General features: G+C 55.3%; 2 protein-coding genes across 5 annotated transcripts; one reads left to right on the plus strand and one right to left on the minus strand.

The window, feature by feature from the left end:
* The first annotated feature begins 2002 nt into the window (after positions 1-2002).
* Fgf22 (fibroblast growth factor 22) lies at positions 2003-5262 on the plus strand. 2 transcript variants are annotated; one of them, XM_057772700.1, is made up of 3 exons: positions 2003-2189; positions 3486-3589; positions 3666-5262. In XM_057772700.1, exons 1-3 carry the CDS (start codon positions 2003-2005, stop codon positions 3861-3863), a joined length of 489 nt encoding a protein of 162 aa, XP_057628683.1. In that variant the 3' UTR covers positions 3864-5262. The 2 variants fall into 2 exon arrangements, with proteins under 2 accessions (XP_057628683.1, XP_057628684.1); XM_057772701.1 differs by having other exon boundaries at positions 3689-3852.
* Positions 5263-5397: 135 nt separating this feature from the next.
* On the minus strand, positions 5398-12452 carry Rnf126 (ring finger protein 126). Of its 3 annotated transcripts, none has more exons than XM_057772696.1 (9): positions 12274-12449; positions 8366-8424; positions 8203-8266; positions 7820-8130; positions 7314-7382; positions 7178-7247; positions 6721-6814; positions 6523-6638; positions 5398-6074 (listed from the first exon to the last, which is right to left on the minus strand). In XM_057772696.1, the coding sequence occupies exons 1-9, from the start codon at positions 12346-12348 to the stop codon at positions 5925-5927; spliced, it is 1008 nt and encodes a 335-aa protein (XP_057628679.1). In that variant the 5' UTR covers positions 12349-12449; the 3' UTR covers positions 5398-5924. The 3 variants fall into 3 exon arrangements, with proteins under 3 accessions (XP_057628679.1, XP_057628680.1, XP_057628681.1); XM_057772697.1 differs by having other exon boundaries at positions 7820-8064; positions 12274-12447; XM_057772698.1 differs by lacking the exon at positions 7178-7247 and having other exon boundaries at positions 5936-6074; positions 12274-12452.
* Positions 12453-19401: the final 6949 nt, after the last annotated feature.

Raw genomic sequence — 19401 nt, forward strand, 5'->3', positions numbered from 1 at the left:
GTTCCAGGCCAGCCTGGTCTGGAGTGAGCTCCAGGATGGCCAGTGCCATAGAGACACTCTGTTTTGGGAAAAGGAAAAGAGAAGAAAGAAGGACAGACTGCGAGGGGTGTGTTCCGACATCCCAGCACTCAGGAGGCTGAAGGAGAAGCATTCTGAGTTAAAAGCCAGACTGAGACAACAAACAAAATTAATTAAATACAGTTACCACATGACCCAGAGATCCCCCTCCTAAGTATGTGACCAAAAGAAATAAAGACCCACATCCACACCAAAACTAAAATACTCACAGTACCTGGAACGCAGAGATAACACAGTCTCAACAGGCACGTGACACACAGTACGGGCCATCACTGTCTTGGAATGTTACTCGGCCATGAACAGGAGTGAGGCTCCCACACATGACACAGCCGGAAGGTATTCAGTGAGAGAACCAGACCCCAGAGGCCATACAGTGCCGGTCTCCATGACAGGAAATGGCCAGAACAGGAGAACCCAGAGACAGGAAACAGACTTGCAAGTACTGGAGGCCCGTAAAGTCAGGTGACTCTCGTGGGGACGGCAGAACACTCCAGAGTTTGACAGGTGGGAGCTGCCTCACACTCATGCACTAATAACTCAGTTTATACTTTAAATGAGTGATTTATGTGGTATGAAAATTACATCTCAATGAGCTATTCTTAAATTAAACCAAGTCAGACACCTCCCAGGCGTGCGTCTCTGTCTCTCACACAGGGAATCTAAAAATGTCCAAGGGTGTGTCTAGGGGCTGCGAGGTGCTCATCCCAGAGGGGAGCTTAGAATTTCAGTCATGGAACAAAGTCACACGCGGCATCTGGAGCTGTGCGCTCCATTACTTGCCCAGCACTGTGTCTAGACTTTCTCAGTGTACCTCCCAGACAGACACCCCCTCGCCAACCTGCCTCACAGAGAAAGCTCACAGGTGTAGGTGATCAGGAAGGGGTCACGGGGCCTTGTGCCATATGTGTGCAGTGAGAGCCTCTGATGAGCCCAGGCATGGGACACGCTGGTCCACCCCACAGTGTGACCTGCCCAGGTCCAGGAAGAGACGGGATCTACTGAGCTACCAGGAAGGAATCCTGGCATCCTGAAGGACTGGTTGTCTTTCCAGAGGACTCCCCAAAAGGCAAACTTGTCGGTGAACCTCACCCTGGTGCTATTTAAAGGTGCTGCCTGGGGCCAGGGGGAGGGAACTGGCATTGAGGTTCAAGGTTCCCCAACACCAGTGACTCTAGGCTGCATCTGAAGGTCATTGCACCCACCGTCAGAGACACTGGCTACTGGGCAGAAGGTGTGGGTGACCATGGATGCCATGGGTGTCTCCTGGGAATGGGTGTGGCTGCAATGAGGAGCAGGTGTGAGGGTGGACGCACCGCCCTAATTCTGCTACCCAGACGCTGTCCTCTTGTTCTCAATGTACCTAAGCTGGTGGTGACATACCTGTCTGTCCCTCCTGCTCAAACAGAGGTTCCTGCACCTGTCACGCTGCCCTCCATTCATCCCATCCCTTTCCTGCCCATTCTTCCATGGCCCAGCCCCTCCGGACCGGTAGCCTCAGAATCTCTGGGATGTCCTGTGCACGCTCAGCCCAGCTAGCCAGATTGACACCTTCTGACATCTTCTGGTTTACTTTGTTGTCACGTGCCCATCTTTTATACAGTCTCTGTCTCCTAGCACTGTCTTTTGTCCGTTTCTTTGTGATTCCTTTCTCCTGCCTCTGGTTTCTGTTTCTCTCCATAACCAGTCCCTCTGTCTTCAATTTCTGTTCCTCTGCGAGCTTGTTCTTGTGTCTCCCTCTCCACTCCCGCATCTGCACCCTGGAGTGACAGCGACCCGCCTGCAGGACACACACTTCAGTGTGTATATGTGTGTGTTGCCTAGGTCGGTGTCCCCGCCCCCTCCCGCGCCCATTGGACAACCGCGGACCTAGCCCCGCCCCTGACCGTGCAGCTGGGCCACCGCGCGCTGGCGGGCACAGGTCGGGATGCGCCGCCGCCTTTGGCTGGGCCTGGCCTGGCTGCTGCTGGCTCGGGCACCGGGTGCCCCGGGCGGGTACCCGCATCTGGAGGGCGACGTGCGCTGGCGACGCCTCTTCTCCTCCACCCACTTCTTCCTGCGAGTGGACCCCGGTGGCCGGGTGGAGGGGACGCGCTGGCGGCATGGCCAGGACAGTGAGTGATGGGGCGGCAGGGCGAGATGGGCACACCTCCTGTGGGCTCCCGGGCGAGGCAGAGGCCAGCGCCTGGGCTACGTACAGGGTCAAACTGTAACTGCCCATAGGAACTGTGCATGCCCAGTGGGATCATAAGACAGGAATCCCGCTCCTGGAATTGAGACCTGCCTGAATTGGGGCTCGCTCTGTTCCCAGACACCCCTATTTGGCAAATGAGGTAAGATGGATGCCCTGATCTCAAGGTCCTGCACAAGAAACGGAGCTGGGTCCGGACGGAACCCTGCTTTGCATACGAAAGGCCTTCGATAAGTGTTTGCGGCATCTGTGTAGGAAGAGGAAAGGCTACGGGTGAGGAGGAAGCTGGCGGTGATGGGGAGGCCACAGCTAGCTCCCCTGGTGCTAAGGTCTGGTAGGAGTTCCTGGGAGGATTTGAGCTCAGCCCTGGGCAGGTGACAGGGCACTGCCCATCCCAGTGGCTTTCATCTGGGTTCCAAGGCCCTCATTAGGCCACACAGGACGAGGGCTATGACAGGGGACTGGCTGGGCAGGTCCATCCGTGGCAGCACAGTCAGGTGGGGTGGCCCCAGGCTGGGGAAGAGGCCCAGCTGAGTGACCTGGGCCCTTTAGTACTTCTGAGATTTAGATCCTGTCTATAGGGGTGGTAGGTGACGGCTTGTGAGTTACTATGTGGTGCTGGCCAAGAGGATACAATGCTAACCAAGACGGCCCATTGTGATGGATCTTCCCTGGGGTGGAGCAAATACACTTATTCCCTAAGGGACAGGGACAGAGTGATGTGGCTGATGTCCCCAGCATGGGCCCTCAAGCTTCTAGAGGCCTGTGGTGGGCTCATCTGCCTGAAAGGGTTCCTGGAGGAAGCTGCAGCTCAGACAGGTAGGGCTTGCCAGGGCCATTCACAGGACTGAACAAACAAGTCCAAGGCTACTTCTTTCAATCCTGGCCCTCAGTTTCTGTTCTGGAAATGGGTACAGTTGGCGCCTGACCCAGGGTTGTGTAGGCAGCTGGTGTCCAAGGCTCCCGAAGTCTCTTCTGGTTAGCTCCTGGTGGCTGTAGACAGACTCCTTCATCCAGGGTGGAGTCCTAGCCTTTAGGGTCCACGTCAGCTGAGGTTGGAGACAGTGGTGATGGGACTGGGGAAGCCCAGTGTGGCTACTGCCTGACCGTTCCACCCCATCTCCCAGGCACTGTCGAGATTCGCTTTGTCCATGTGGGCACTGTCGAGATCCACTCTGTCCATGTGGGCACTGTCTGACTGTTCCACCCTGTCTCTTAGGTATTGTTGAGATCCGCTCTGTCCATGTGGGCACCGTGGTGATCAAGGCTGTGTACTCAGGCTTCTACGTGGCCATGAATCGCAGAGGCCGCCTCTACGGGTCGGTGAGTGATGGGCAGTACCCAGCGGGTGGTGATGGTTGGTGGGGCAGCCAGCCAGCCTCACATGCCCGCACTGCAGCGGGTCTACTCTGTGGACTGTAGGTTCCGAGAACGCATTGAGGAGAACGGCTACAACACATACGCCTCACGACGCTGGCGGCACCACGGCCGCCCTATGTTCCTGGCACTGGATGGCCAGGGCATTCCCCGGCAAGGTGGACAGACACGGCGGCACCAACTGTCCACACACTTCCTGCCAGTGCTGGTCTCGTCTTGAAGGGCTTGCTGGTTAAGGAAGCATGCACAGCAGAGGAGGCTGGAAGATCTGGAGTTGGGCAGGAAGGGCCCAGGCCAGAGTCCTGGACCTACACGGGTGTCTGCTGGCGGCCAGGAATGGAGATATGGCAGGGTCCCTATAGGGCAGGCCAACTCTCAGGGGATACACAAAACTGGCAGTTTCCACACATCTAGTTTGGAGGTGGGGACACACCAGGTGGACAGGCTATAGAGGGCATGGCCAAGGTTGGTGGTAACAGCAAGACACACCTATCGTCCCATGTGGTCAGAGTAGGGGTCAGAGCTAAGAGCATTTTCTTGCTCTTCCAGGGGACTAAGCTTAGTTCTCCCAGACGAGGTCGCTTACAATCACCTGTATGCCCCACTCCAGAGGACCCGACTCTTTTCTGACCTCTGCAGGTACCTGCACTCATGTGCATGTACCCTGCTTCCACTCGCCTAAGATCACATACTCACACACACACAGACACTCACACGCCTAAGATCACACACTCACACACCTAAGATCATACACTCACACATACACACACATAAGATCACACATTCAACACACACTCAGACACACACACATACACACACTTTTTATTGAGACAGAGTCTCTACATATCCCTGGCTGTCCTGGAACTTGCTCTGTAGACCAGGCTGGCCTCAAACTCACATAGATCTGCCTGCCTCTGCAGCAATTAAAGGCATGCGCCACTATGCAGGGCTGACATGGGGCCTCTGGACACTAGATGGGTTCACTGCCTGTCTTCCCTCAAGTCCCTGGGAGAGACTGAGGACACCAGTGTCAGCTTCTATCCCAGAACCATCAACAATAAATGTCTTAAGCCTTAGTGAGCATGTTTGCTCGTCAGAGGCAGGATGCACGCACCATGCTAACAGAGATGGCCAAGGGTACAGTGCCAGCATCTGTAGGGAATGGCAGTCTGCATGGTACCCATGGCTGGAATCCTTTCTGCTACCAGGCCGTCAGGGTGGGATGTGGCTGGCAGCTGTCATTTAAGCAGCAACCTGAGGAAGCCAAGACTTGTGCCCCAGACGGTAGAGTAGAAGGCAATCAAAGAATGACCAGTCGGCTGGCAGCACCGCAGCACCAGGGCTGGAGGACTCGTGCTCCTCTGGGCTCTGCAGACGGGGTGGGCAGTTCGTACCAGTGCTGACATCAGCGACTGCTCTGGGCTCTTCACGGAATCTCAGGAGCAGAGCTGGGGGCCTGCTCACCCACAGCAATGCTGGAGTGGCATTAGGTGAGCTTATCGATGCTGTGAGTCCAGGAAAGTGGTGTGTGGACGAGACTGAGGCTCCCTGGTCACAGGCCCTACCACGTGGTCACCCACAGGCAGGGCTGGCAACAGACAGCTTCCCCTCCAAGCAGCCCTGAAGGCAGGAGTTCAAAATGCCTTCTGCTGAACAATGCCAAAGCCAAGGCCAGAAGCACAAACCCACCCTGTGAGCTGCCCCATCGGGCAGTCATGAATACCCTGGCTGAAGGAAGACGCCAAGCCATGGGCTCTGCTTTTTGAGGAGGTGTATTTTAAATAGCTTTCCAGATAACACACATTTCCCTTTAAAAAAAAAAAAGTCTGCTGGAGCAGTTTGTTCCTGGGTCTGCTGGTCACCCTTGTGGTCCCGAGGTCGGTGCTGGCCGGTGCTGGGCCCGGCCTCCCAGGGCATGTGGTGGGCTGGGCCTGGCGACAGTCCTGCAGACTCTCCACAGATCATGCATGGCCGCACGTGGCTCAAATGTCCATTTATTTCAAAGCAGTAATAATTTAAAATCATAAAAACCCTTCTGCCGTTGAACATTTGGAGGGTGAGGTTAAAGACGGACTGAAGGCGCCTGCTGGGGACATGGGGCCCACGTGCGTGCCTCCAAACAGGAGCGGCCACGGCCAAGTCCACGCCTGTCGCAGCCTGGGGCCCGCCAGGTGCTGCTGGCCACCATGGGGCAGCACCTCTAGTCCATGGTCATGGCGGTGCTAGGGCACCTGGGGCGGGCGGGATGACCGAGCCCCGGGGGTGGGTGGCCAGGTGGGACTCAGGAGTTGCTTGTGGCGTTCTCGTTGCTAGGAGAGCTAGACGAGGATGAGGACGAGGATGAAGAGAAGCCCACCCCAGTCAGGCCTGGGGGATTGGTGGCCGTGTTCTGTCCAGTGAGGCTCTTGCGGCAGACTGGGCAGCTGTCGTGCTTGAGAGGACAGAGGAGGAAGGAGTTAAGAGGAGGAGGAGCAGGGCCTGGGGTCAGGGCCAAGGTTAACATCAGGTTCATGACCAGTCTGGCTCACAATCAGAGTCTGTGTTAGGGACAAAGTCAGGGCCCAGGGAAGGTAGCAGACAGGCACAGCAACAAAGTCAGGGTCAGCACCGAAAGCCAACGCTAACTGCTTGCACATACTCTACCCGGGAACTGTTTCTGGATCTGGGTGGGGCACAGTAAAGCCAGGGTTAGCATGAAGTCAGCCTTAGGGTCACAGCGGGAGGCAGGCTCAGAAGGAAGTGCAGCCCAGAAGGCTATGGCTAGTGTTAGGGCTGCAGTCAGGATGAGCACAGGGTTCTGGTTGGCAGGCAAGCAGACTAGGGTTAAGGTCAGAGCTGTGTCTGGTTTTGTGGGCCGCCTCAGAGTGTAGGGCAGTCACCTGCTCTAGCCAGGGCACAATGCAGCTGTCATGGAACAGGTGGTTGCAGGGCAGCTGCCGCACGACCTCGCCCAGCGCATAGTCGTCTTTGCACACGGGGCACTCCAGCCCTGAGCCTGCGGAGGAAGCAGGTCGGTGAGAGGCATGCTGTGGCAGGGGAGGTACCCAGGGACTCTGGCCACCATCCTGTGAGCATACCCACGTGTTCCTCTGTGACGGGGACTGTGGGGAGGGCCTGAATCTTCTCCTTGTCTGCAGGTGGGGGGCCCGTGTTCTCAAATTGATTGAGGAGCTGGAAGACAAGAAGAAGCAGTGACCTGAGGGGGGCAGGGTTCCCAACAGGGCAGCGGGGGGGAGGGTGGGGAGGAGATCGAGGAGTCTCCACCTGCCCAGCTCTGCAAGGCTGCAAACCAGCAGGACACACCAGGCCCTTAAACCTCAGAGCTGTCTGAGGTGTACAGGCTTAGTACAGGCCACTGTCCTTCCTAGGACAGCAGGCATCCTTCAAAAGAGGGGAGAAAGGGACCGGTCACTGAGCTGACACCAGAGGGCGGGATGCAGGGGCCTCTGGTACTACAGAGCCTGCACCCATGTGCCTCACCAGGCTGGCCGGCCGACTATCTGACCCCCCCATTCTGAGTGTGGCCGGTTGTACCTGTGTGATGATGGTGTCCAGGCCGTTGGCCCCCCAGGCGTAGTCCATTGGGTTCGAGTGCAGGACGCCCCTGGGGGGGAGAGGCCGGGTCAGGGGGCGCAGGGTGTGAGAGGCCAGGCACCCGTCCCCTACTCACCAGGGACCAAGGCCCAGGCTGGGTACAGCGGCCGGGGAGATGATACCATTCACAAGTTGCTGGATGATCCTGTGGGAGAGATGGTGTCACAGGGGCCCGCAACAGTCAGCACCACCACCTCACGAGACAGAGCAGCCAGTCTTGGACTGCGTGGTCTTTCTGTCTCCACCACTCAAGTACTGGGATGATAGGTAAGCACCCTCCTACCCAATGGCAGGGAGTCAATGGTGCAAACCGGTTTACAGGCACTCCTGATAGCCAGCAGCCATGGGGCATGGCTCCAAGGACCTGGACCCCAGCCTACTCCTCTTCCACAGGGGATTGGGGATGCACTACTCAGGTCCTGTGGGTGACCCAGACTCCCTGGGTCCTGTCTAAGGAGAGAGGTGACCAGAGAACTTCCTTACGGAAGCCTAGAGACTCAGGTCAGTGGAGTGTGCTTGCCTCCCATGTTTCTAGGCCCCACTGTGGTCGTGAGGCCCTCACCAGCTACCCCGTCCACTCACCCTTCCAGCGTGGGGACACCTTCATGCCGGCCAGTGGCCCGCCGGGCAGTAAGGCGAGCCCGGGGCTGCCGGGCTCCGTACCGATGTCGAGACTGATGCTCTCTCTCCCGTCGGCTCTCGGGGTCCCTGCCATCATCGGCCTGTGCCCCAGGAGGAAACGTGGGAATCTCAAAGCTATCGTCGAAGATGCCGAAAGCAAACTGGCTGTACCCCTGCGGCAGCGTGAACAGGTGCTGGTCCACACTCTGCGGGGAAGATGCAGTGAGGCCGCCATATACCGCGACAGCGAAGGGGGAAGGAATGGGAGACAACTGTCAGGGCTAGGAAGAGCACCATCAAATATGGGGCAGGGGAGGACCTGAGGACTAGGGACCCTGACTCACCTCAAATGGCTGCCGGTTCTGGTCGGTGGGGGCTGTGGAGGGGGCAGAGCCATTTTCTGTGTTCCTGGGGAGAGAGAGCCTGTCAACTGCAGCTCAAGTCTCTCCTAGGTCCTCAGGGCAGAGAACGCCAAGGTTATGGCAGCCCCCCAGCCCCAATCACTACCTGGTCTCTTCTGGAAGCTCCTCAATGAAGCCAGACTCGCACCTTGGGCAGATGTAATCCTGTGGGGAAGGCAGGGGTCAGTATGGCTATCCATCCCAAGCCACATACGGCAGCTCTGTCTAGCCCGTGCCTGAGGGGCATAGGCTACAAGGACAGCTGCCCCCTCCATAGCCTTAGCAATTCTAGCACCCTGCTAGGTCTCCCCAAGTCTGGATTCCTCCAGTGACCTCCCAATCCTGGTGAATAGCAGACACAGTGTACCTTCCACAAGGACAGGGCCTGCAGTTCCTTCTTCAGACACACAAGGGTGGACATGGACTTGTATATGCCCAGCAGGAGGAAAATCCTCCCTGAGATCAACTGCAAGCCGCATTTGTGGTTCTGGTGCCAGAACCCATGGACCCAGAGGCTGAGTCACCTCTGGGGACACCACCACACACGGGAGGTCCCAACAAGTGCGGAGCGTGCTTCCCAAGGCCACCGTTGGCGAGTGCTAAGGCGGTGGTGCAGGCAGGCAGCCAAGACCATGGGCCTCACATTGACAGAATTGATCCCAGACAAGCACGGCCTCAGGCCCAACCACTGGGCTTCACACAGCACGTCCCACACTATGTCCTGCCCCAGCCAAAAGCAGCTTGCAAGCTGTCGGACAAGAGTAGAGCAGGCAGGGAGGGTGACACACCTCCAAAGATGGATGCACCGTCATGAACATGTGAAGGGGTGACGCCGGCCAGCACGACTCAGCTGACCTGAGACAGTCAGCAGACCCAGGGCAGCCTCATCAGAGCTGGGTGGCCAAAGTCTGACCACCACCACCTCTCCTGACACAGTACAGCATCAGGTTTGGTGGCCTCTGCTCGACTGCCATGCCCAGCCACCCCTCACGGGCTCAGAGGAGGGACAGTTAGGGTGAGCTTGTATCCACCGTCAATGTCTGTCTCTCAGGTAGGTACCCACTCACCCCTCACAGCAGCTGGTGCCAGGAGGACCCAGCAGAAGCCATTCTGCCTTGCCTGGTTCTGACACTCTGCTCTTGACAACCTGCCCAGAGAAGATCCCCAATAGAGAGCTGAGGCTATAGGATAGCCGCAGAACATGGGGTGCCCTATGCTCAGGCGACACATTCTGAAGGACCACTCAGTGCCACAGGGAAGGCAGGGCCGATCCCAAGCATCTCTGGCTAGTGCCGCTGGCCTGCAGACTGCTCTCCAGAACCGACAGGGCGTGAGGTGTGGGAGCCACAGGCCCAGTTCCCTGCCATGGCTCCTAGAGTAGAAGCATCGTCCTTGGGCACATGTGTGTCCCAATCTCCAGAAGACGCAGGCAGCCACTACCTGTCTCACAAGCCCAGTGCATGGCCATGCTGCCTCCCACCACACCCACTGTGCCTGGGGCTCTGTCTGTAGGAGTGGTTCTGCCCAGAACCCAGGCCAGGCTCCACGTCATGCTAGGTTATTGTGTTCACACATGTAGCAGGCACTGGTCCCCTCGTCTACTTCCTTTGACCCATGAGGCTGTGAGCGGGTAAAATGAGGAGCCGGGCTGCAGGTGTCTGCACACGGAAAGTCCATGTCTGCACCTGTACGTCACATGGCCTCCACCAACACACCCTGAAGAGGACCAAGTCTGGGCATGCACTGCCCACAGCCCCTGGCTCTAGCCAACTCATCTGCTCCCTACTGATACGTTCCCAACCAAGCAAGCTATCCGTCCAGCACCCTGAAGCTCTGCCACTGCCTGGCAGTCACAGCCCCATGGGTACCGACAGACAAACTGCCCATCAGAGCATCAGTTCTCAACCTGTGGGTCGCGATAACCCCTGGAGCTGAGCGGCCCTTTCTCAGGGTACATCAGACACTGAGTGTTAGAGATTTGGATTACAATTCTTAACAATAGCAAACAGTTATGAGGAAGCAATGAAAATAATTTTATGGTTGAGGTTACTACACACGAGGAACTGTAGTAAAGGGTCACAGCGTAAGGCTGAGGGCCTCTGTATTGGAGACCGGGGTGCTGCTCACTTGTCTGGAGTGGGCAGCACACTGGACAGCTGATGGCACAGGGCAGCTCAGGGTCTGTGAAGGTGCCATCGCTGGAAGTGGGAGTCGACAGCGACCAATGCAGGTTGGTGTCTAGAGCAGCAGCTCTCACTACCGCTGTGAACAGGGCAGGTCCTCTCCTGGGTGGCCTACCCTGGGACGTAGACCTGCCCCAGCTCCCTTTACCATGCTAGCTGCTCGTACAAAAACCACCCATGCCACTGTCTAAGCACTTGTCACGCCCTGGTTGGCCTACAAACCCTGTAAGAACAAAGACCATGCTAGGTCACTGGGACTTACAGGAGGGCCCTTGCCAGGCACAGTGGCATTAGAGGTCAGGGTCCTCCATGTCAAAGTCACAGGGCCAGCACCTGGAGCTGTGCTGGCCCCAGTAAGAAGAAGCGACGGCAAGGTGTGCACCTGGGCCAGGCCATCTCCTAGCAAAGAGACCTGAGACCCACGCTTCAGTTCCCAGAATTGACAAGGATGGTGAGGAGGCTGCACAGCCCCCAGTCCAGGCTCACCCTTGATACTGAGAACAGGAAAGGTCCAGGCAGAGCTGGGGGGTGGGCAGGGATGAAGCTCAGCAGACAGAGAAGCAGAAATCACAATCAGGGAGACGCCCACTGCAGACACCACTCTCCCTTCAGCCTGCTTTCCTCTGTTGTTGTTTTGCTTTGTTTTCTTTTTTCTAGACAGGGTTTCCTGGTGTCACCCTAGCTGTCCTGGAGTCCTTTATGTAGACCAGGCCAGCCTGAACTCCACTTGCCCCTCCTTAGTGCTAGGATTAAAAGCATGAACCACCTAGCCTGGTCAAACTGAATTATGAAGAAAGCCACTGTCACTACCCAGAGGGGCGGTGTGCAGGGAGACAGGAAGAAACTGCACCAACTCTCACTTCACCCGGAATGCCTATGCATGATCCAGATACCACTCCACCACCTGTGCAATGGCAGTGTGACTTACACCAGACCAGGTACCCCTTCAAAGGGCCCACCCAAGCTTCCTTTTCTAAAAAACCAGGAGCTGACTCCATGCCTGGCCTGTGAAGGTGGCGATAGGCTTCAAGTACTGGGAGATGAACCCTCCAGAGGGCGAGCCTCAAACCTAGGTATGAGACAAGGGATGATGGGGGTAGGGGGTGTTGGGAGGATGCTGCCCTGGGAACCTAAGAGCTACCCATCATGGTTTGGACAGACAGACCTGGGAAAAGGGGAGATCTGGTTGATACCAGACACAAAACTAGCCAATCACTCTCAACAGGCTTCCAAGAACCCTGGGAGGCACCTGGCCAAAACTACCTTGAACTGGATGCAGGAGGCCCCAAGATACCCAAGCAGGGTCCTCGGGGTACACATGCCCAAAACCACCTTGAAGAACCAGGAGGCTTTGGGGATACTCTAGTGGGGTCCTAGGGATACATCTACCCAAAGCCCCGTAGCAGCAGGAGGCTTGGGGACACCCGGGTGGGGCCCTGGGGGGTGCAGCTGGCCAAAGCCACATTGAAGCAGTAGCACAAAGCCTGCAACAACCAGGTGGGGTGTCGGTGCGACCAGCCCAGACCCCCCAGACTGCGGCGTCGGATTTGTAGCTCCTCTGGGCGCAGCTGCGAGGCCCGGGGTAGCGCTCGAGGCCGCGCTGCGCGTCCCCGCGTCCCGGCCACGCGCTCGGCGACCGTCGCCGGCGCGGAGCTCAGCTTCCCGATCCCCGCCGAGTCCGACCAACGCCACACGTCCCCCCGAGGGACCCCCGCCGCAGCCCTGGGTCCTCGGCCCTGCCCGCCACGCTGCTCGCACACCGCCGGGTCTCGGCTTCCCCTCTAGCCCGCCTCGCGCGCACAGCCCCGCCGCCCTCCCGTCCGGACCTCACCGGCAGGCGAGGCACGATCTCCACCGAACAGCAGTGGCAGAAGTACCGTCCGGGCTGCGGCGATGCCTCGGCCATGGCCACCGCCGCCTCCGCGTCGCCCGCCCCCCGCGCGGCGCCCGCCGCCGGCCGTTTGCTGCTCCCTCGCCGGCCGACGCGCCCGCGCACGCTCACGCATAGCACGCACGGCACGCACGTTCAGGCGTGGGGCTCGTGGAGGGACGCGGGCGACGCTGTAGAGGGGGGTGGTGGCAGACTCGTGGAGGACGGTGGCCGCACTAGAACAAACTAGGTACGTCCGGAAGTCGGGGACCCGAGCCGAGCGAGAGGGGCGGAGCCTCCCGACCAGGCGGCGGAGCCTAGTCTCCTTGGCAACCGGGGCGGAGTTGGGCAGTAACTGGACTGCAGAGCATCTTGGGGGCGGGGCCTATCCGGAGTGGGCGGAGCCGAGAGGCCTCGGCAACCGGAGTAGGGGCGGAGTCATGCTTGGTGAGCTCGGAAATTCCGGAACGGCGCGAAGGCGGGTCTCCTTGACAACGACTTTCGTAGGTGAAGTCAGGCTTTGGATGCAGGGAGAAGTCAGGGATGGTGGACAAGCGAGCGGAGGAGTTACTTGGGGAGGAGACGCTTCTTGGTAACCTGGGTGGGGCGGGGCCTCGCGGAAGCCGCCGAGAGCAAGGGGCTGCCCGCTGTCTCCTTGGCAATGTGGGGTACAGTTGTAACCTGTAAGCAACTGGGACTGAGCCTGTGCAGGGCGGGACCAGGGTTCCCTGGTAAGGAGGATCGGAGACCGGACCAATCGTGGAAACAGCCTAGGAGCTTGGAGTGGAGCCAAAGCTTCAAGCTTCCGGGCTCGTCTCCTTGGGTACTCGGCTGGCAAGCTGGGCCGGTTGGAGGCGGGCTTAGGCGCTCGGGGCGTGGTCGGCTTCGGGCAGGGCCGTCTCCTTGGCAACCGGGCTGGGAGGTTGAAGCGGAGCCTGAAAGCGGGTGACTAGCTCGGGAGAGGGACTGTAGTCAACAGGGTTGAGTTTCTGTGGCAACCAGGATTGGATAGAGAGCCCTCGGAAAGCCAGGTACAGCCGCGAGAAGCCGAGTCGCTTGAGGGGCGGGGCTTAGTCGCCTTGGCAACCGCTCACCCCTGGAGGAGGCTGATGGGCGGGGCCTAGGAGGCTGCTCCTCTTCTCGATCTGCCAAGCCCTCTTTTCCTTATGTCCTTACCCCTTCTTCTGATCCACCAGGCAAGCACGGAGGCGACTCCGGGCGTTTATTCTCACTGTCTGTGTCTCTCCAAGTGCACAGTCCCCCAGAATTCCCAGTGCGTTCTTCTTTCTCACGTCCAAGTCTCAGCTCCAATGTCGCCTTCTCTCGTGGTCTCCACAGCCCTCCTCCATATAATTACGTGCACCTGATAAACTGACAACGCCAGGCAAAAAGGAGTATTATGTCTGGGTGGTGCACATCAGGCGTCCCACAAACAATCGAGATATGGATGCGAAGGAACCTATTCTCTGGTCAAAGGAAGAACCTCTAACTTGAAGGCAGCCCGTCTGTCTGTGGGACCCTTGAAGAGAGGATGAAACCTGCGTCATCTTTTAGGGTAGGCCAAGAATATTCCTGAAGCTAGTTCCTGTGTTTATTTTCTTATTCACTCAGCATTCATCAAGCATCTACGAAATGCACACAAACACCCCAACCCCGTGAGGTTAGGGGAAGGGATAGGATTCCAGACCGACCTTGGATGTGTATGACGGCACAAGAAGGGCTTCCTGAGAGCCAGGAGGGTGCATTGGAACCATAGTTTTGAGGAAAGGATAAGAGTTGCATGGAGTTGGGATTCTTATAAAAAAGGGACATTCAGGGGCTGGAGAGATGGCTCAGTGGTTAAGAGCATTGCCTGCTCTTCCAAAGGTCCTGAGTTCAATTCCCGGCAACCACATGGTGGCTCACAACCATCTGTAATGAGGTCTGGTGCCCTCTTCTGGCCTGCAGACATACATGGAGACAGATTATTGTATACATAATAAATAAATAAATATTTTTTTTTAAAAAAAGGGGACATTCAACCTGCTCATTAGCCAGCCCTATCTTTCTGTCCACGATTCCATTCATTCCGGTGTTGACCACCAGAGGGCGCATGGGGCACATCAGTGGGACCTAGTTATATAGCGACAAGTCTGGTGGTCCTGCAGAGACTTCAAAGCAGTCCCAGAGTCGTTTAAACACAACGACGTTCATTGGAGTTACCCTCCACGGGGCAGCTCAGGGTAGTTGATAAAGTTACTGGGCAGTGGGCATGAGTTGACCTCCCACCAGGCCATTGCTGTCTGGCGTTGAGCAGATCGTTTAACCTTTCTCGGAACCATGAGAGAGCTTACCTTCTAGGAACCTCATTCCCCTGTATTTGCTGTTTGCCACTGGCCACCCAGGTCCACATCCAGTCTTGTACTGCAAGGTGAGACCTAGTGATCAGAATCCAGCAGCCCTGGGAGCTGTGGCCTGAGGTGGTCCACTGGTAAACAGGTAGCTGTGTGCCTTTTATGGCTGGTGAAACAGATTGGGAAGGAGGGAGCCATCTATATCGTGAGGCTTCCGATGACCCACTAGGGTTCAGTCCCTCAGTCAACAAGAGGCATAGGCACTTCCTAGGTCCTTGACCCCTGAAGGAGCCCAAGATGCAAGCTGTGTGTTCCTGAGGAGTCATGCGCAGAAGCACGCTTCCTCCTTAAGCTTGACTTACCTATGTGATGTCCGAGAAAACTAAAGCCTTTTCTGTGGCTCTGACTCCTCACCCAGCTCCCTGTGCTCTGACTCCTCACCCAGCTCCCTGTGCTCCTCACCCAGCTCCCTGTGCTCTGACTCCTCACCCAGCTCTCCCTAGCCTCTGGCCATAGGCTCAGCACACAGCCCAGCTGCTCTGCTCAACACCCCACCCCATTAAGCAACAGCGCCTTTGAGATGAACTCTGGAGGTTCCTGTTCAATTGCTGTATTCGGAGGACAAGTCATCCTAGCTCCAGGAGACAGTGACTCAGGAGCATCACAAGTTCAAGGCTAGTCTGGGCTACAGAGTGAGCTCTAGTCCAACCTGGGCAACTTAGTGAAACCATGTGTTAAAATAAAAACCAAAGAGCCAAGGGCATGGATTAGAGGGTCCCGTCTCCCAGAAACACCAGTGAGGCTCTAGGGACCACTGTTTAGGGGTGGAGCACCTGCCTAGAATTCAAGATGAAGGTCTGGAGGCGTGGCCATCTGGGGTGGAGCCATGCATAGACTCCCCAGTGAGGGCTGGGGACATGGTCGGGGTGGAGCCCCGCCTAGAATTCCCCATGAGGGGCTGAGGGCATTGCTCAGAGGTAGGGCACGTCCATTTATATGGCCTCAATCCTCTGTGCTGGAAAAACAAAAAGATGCCAAAATTGAGGCCAGTAAAATGGTTCTTTGGGTTAAGGGCTACCAACCTCATGGCCTGAGTTCAATATCCAGAATCTTCTTGGTGAAAAGAGGGATCCAGGTTGTTCTCTGTCCTCTACAGACACACCCACTTTGTTTTTGTTTTTTTAAAAAAAAACATCACAGCACATTTATTGACAGGAAAAGTAGTGCGGGTCATGTTGATCTGTGAACAAAATAGAAAGTAAAATAGCATATAATATGGATTCCATTTTTGTAAAAATATATAGGTATATGTAGCAAACAAAAGACCTATAGGCACAGACACTGAGTCGGCAGCTCAGTGGGTGTTTACTCTCTTTCTGTCCCTCCCATCTAGTGCAGGCTGACTTTGAACTTGCAACCTAGGTGAGGGTGGTCTTGAACTTCTGATCTTGCTTCTACCTCTCAAGTGCTGGGCTTTGCATGTGTTATAATTTGTTTTGGTATTAAGAGGTCTGTCCCTTACAATCCTTCATTTTGATTAAATGAGTATGGTTTTGAATGCTCTTCACAAAGCAGATCTGATTTCTAAGTTGTCACAGAAGCCAAGGTCTTCCAGTGTACAGGAGATGGCAGGAGCCCCCATAGTCACATCCCACAGGACAGTCAGGGAAGAGCCTGTGACATCAGCACCTCCACCCTAGGCTCTGCTCCAGGGTCTGCAGGTCCAGCCAGCTCCACTCAGCTCGGTCATGCTACTCTTGCTGAGTTATCAGCCTCAGCATCTTCAGAGCCATGGCCCCTTGGTCTGCAGGAACCATGTGACCCGCCCTTAGGATCCAGTAGAAGGCGAGGTTCTTATAGGACTTGATGAATGCAGATGTTTCCAGAGACTCAGGATTGCTGTACAGGGCCTTTCATTTCAGCTGGTTGAATTTGGACAGATGTGGCCGCTTCAGCTTCCGCAGCCAGGCCTCCTGACCCATGGTGTCCACAATGAGGTCCAGCTGTCCATTATACACAATCACATTGACCCCCACTTCCAACAACTCATCCACGCCGGGCGATGGTGGCTTACGCCTTTAATCCCAGCACTCGGGAGGCAGAGGCAGGCGGATCTCTGTGAGTTCGAGACCAGCCTGGTCTACAGCGCTAGTTCCAGGACAGGCTCCAAAGCCATAGAGAAACCCTGTCTCGAAAAACCAAAAAAAACCCAACTCATCCACAATGTGGACAACAGGCTTCATGAAGTCCCCTTCCATGCTTATGCAGACGTAAGATGACTGGCCTCCCCAGGAGCAATCCTCGGATAATTCTGAGCTTCTCTCTGATGGGGCCATTCATGAGTTGACTTAAGGTGTCTCCTTGCAGGTGTCTCACGTGGTGCTGACAAAGCCGCACTAAGGGGCTTCGGAGGAATTCGAGGCTCGATTCCATAGAGGTCTCGGGAGTGCTTTTAGTTAAAATGTTATAGAAGTTTACCCCATCTGTATTCTGTGTGTCAGCGTACAGGGAGCCGAGTGGCAGAGTCCTCTTGGCCATCGTGTTTTTTCTTTCGCTCTTACTCAAGGCAGAATACTACTTGGCAAGGATCCAAGTAAGAAAATATATTGTCTTTAAAATATGCATCTTGCAGACATACATGCAGACAGAATACTGAGAATACTGTATACATAATTAATAAATAAATCTTTGAAAAAAATATGCATCCTCCTGAGCATGGCAGTCTCTTTCCTCTGGTGTTTGAGACGTTATCTCATGTTGTACAGGATGGTCTCAAACTTGCTATGTCACCAGGGATGGAACCCCAGATCCTCCTGCTTCTTCTACCTCAGAAGTGCTGGATTACAGATGTGCCAAACACACGCACTTTGACATATGCACCCACGTACACACACACAAGTAAATGTGGTAGAATCACTCTAAGAGCCCAGACACACTGGATTCAGTATGGCAGAACTCTGGGATTTGTCCTCAGAACCGTCAGGGAATAGAATGGGAAACACAGCTCGCAACTTTGTTGCTGTAGTAAACAGAAGAGCACACTGGTGCAGACGCTGCAGGCTGGACCTTCACTCCATGTCTAGGAAAAGGGATGACCAGTGACACTGTGGTGACACTGTGACCCATTTCAGCTAACTCAGACTCACCATTGTCACCAGGTCACAGCCCAGGCGACGTGATTTCCTTGGGCTGGAGAGATGGCTCTGATTAACAACACATATAGTTTTTACAGAGGACTGGACTTCAGTTCCCAGAACTCACGTGCGGCAGCTCACAGCAGCCTGTAACTCCTGCTTCAGAAGCTCTGGTGTCCTCTTCTGGCCTTTTTTTGGTGTCCACGTGCATATGTAAATACCTACCCACAGACTGACATATACAGATAATTTAAAATAAACCTTTTTAAGATTGGATTCCTTATTGCAGGGGAGAGTTGCTATGGGGAAGGGCTGACATGAAGATGCAAACAGGAAGGACCTAGACTTGGGTGGTTGGACCTGGATGTATCCTATGGCTATAGGAAGCCATGGGTGGTATGGAGCCAGAGAGTCACTGTGGAGTCTTCAGGCGCGCTTGGTTCTGAGCATCACTTCTTCTTCCCTGGAGGGGAGGCCTCGAGTTCTCATCTCCAGAGTGCAGGACCTAGAACGTCCTGCAGAGCTACACCCCACATCCTGAAAGCTGAAACAAGCACAGGAAGTGACTGTCCGGAGTCCTAAGAACCTGCCACTTTGTGCCCTCAAGACTCCATTTGAATGAAATGCAAAGCCATCCTTTGGAAATGCTGCAGAAACTTTCCATATACTGACTTCAACTTACAGGGAAGGAGTTCAGGCATGGCTGAATCCAGGACTTCTGTTGCCATAGCAAGTGCTGATGGCCCCTACTGGCTCTGCATCTTGCCTGGCTGGTTTCTTTCTGGTCATGGAGGAGCGGCCTTCAGCTGTAGGCTCAGCCTTCCAATCCAGCAAGTTAAGACAGGAGGGGACCAGGCCCGGTCTAAAAATGAAAACATGGGAGCGGGTCTCCTGTAGCCTAGGCTGGCCTTGAACTCAAAGTGTAGTGTTGGTGTAGAAGAGTGAAAAGAGGCCCATATCTGTCACCATGCACAAAACCCAAGTCCACATGGATCAAAGACCTCGGCATACAGCCAGCTACACTGAACCGTATAGAAGAGAAAGTGGGAAGTACACTTGAATGCATTGGCACAGGGAACCACTTCCTTTTTTTTTTTTGTTTGTTTGTTTTTTTTTCTCTCTTTTTTTGGCATTCTACCAATTTTTTTTTAAAGATTTATTTATTAAGCATACAATGTACTGCTGGCAAGGAAGGCACCAGATCTCATGACAGATGGTTGTGAGCCACCATGTGGTTGCTGGGAATTGAACTCGGGACCTCTGGAAGAGCAACCAGTGCTCTTACCCTCTGAGCCATCTCTCCAGCCCCAGGAACCACTTCCTAAATAGAACCCCAGCAGCACAGACACTGAGAGAAACAATTAATAAATGGGACCTCCTGAAACTGAAAAGCTTCTGTAAAGCAAAGGACATGGTCAACAAGACAAAATGACAGCCTACAGAATGGGAAAAAATCTTCACTAACCCCACATCAGACAGAGGTCTGATCTCCAAAATATACAAAGAACTCAAGAAATTGGACACCAAAAGATCCCATAATCCAATAAAAAAAAATGGAGTCCAGACCTAAACAGAGAACTCTCAACAGAGGAATCTAAAATGGCTGAAAGACACTTAAGGAA

This window comes from Chionomys nivalis, chromosome 6 (genome assembly GCF_950005125.1).
Source record: "Chionomys nivalis chromosome 6, mChiNiv1.1, whole genome shotgun sequence".
In the NCBI taxonomy this organism is placed as follows: Eukaryota; Metazoa; Chordata; class Mammalia; order Rodentia; family Cricetidae; genus Chionomys; species Chionomys nivalis.

Excerpts from the sequence above, each read along its gene's own strand:
- Fgf22 (XM_057772700.1), top strand. The coding sequence starts at position 2,003 with ATGCGCCGCCGCCTTTGGCTGGGCCTGGCCTGGCTGCTGCTGGCTCGG. Across the intron at positions 2,190-3,485 it reads CTGGCGGCATGGCCAGGACA|GTATTGTTGAGATCCGCTCT; the intron begins GTGAGTGATGGG and ends CCTGTCTCTTAG. Across the intron at positions 3,590-3,665 it reads GAGGCCGCCTCTACGGGTCG|CGGGTCTACTCTGTGGACTG; the intron begins GTGAGTGATGGG and ends CCCGCACTGCAG.
- Rnf126 (XM_057772696.1), bottom strand. The coding sequence starts at position 12,348 with ATGGCCGAGGCATCGCCGCAGCCCGGACGGTACTTCTGCCACTGCTGT. Across the intron at positions 8,267-8,365 it reads GAGCTTCCAGAAGAGACCAG|GAACACAGAAAATGGCTCTG; the intron begins GTAGTGATTGGG and ends CTCTCTCCCCAG. Across the intron at positions 7,248-7,313 it reads AGCCTGGGCCTTGGTCCCTG|GGGCGTCCTGCACTCGAACC; the intron begins GTGAGTAGGGGA and ends TCTCCCCCCCAG.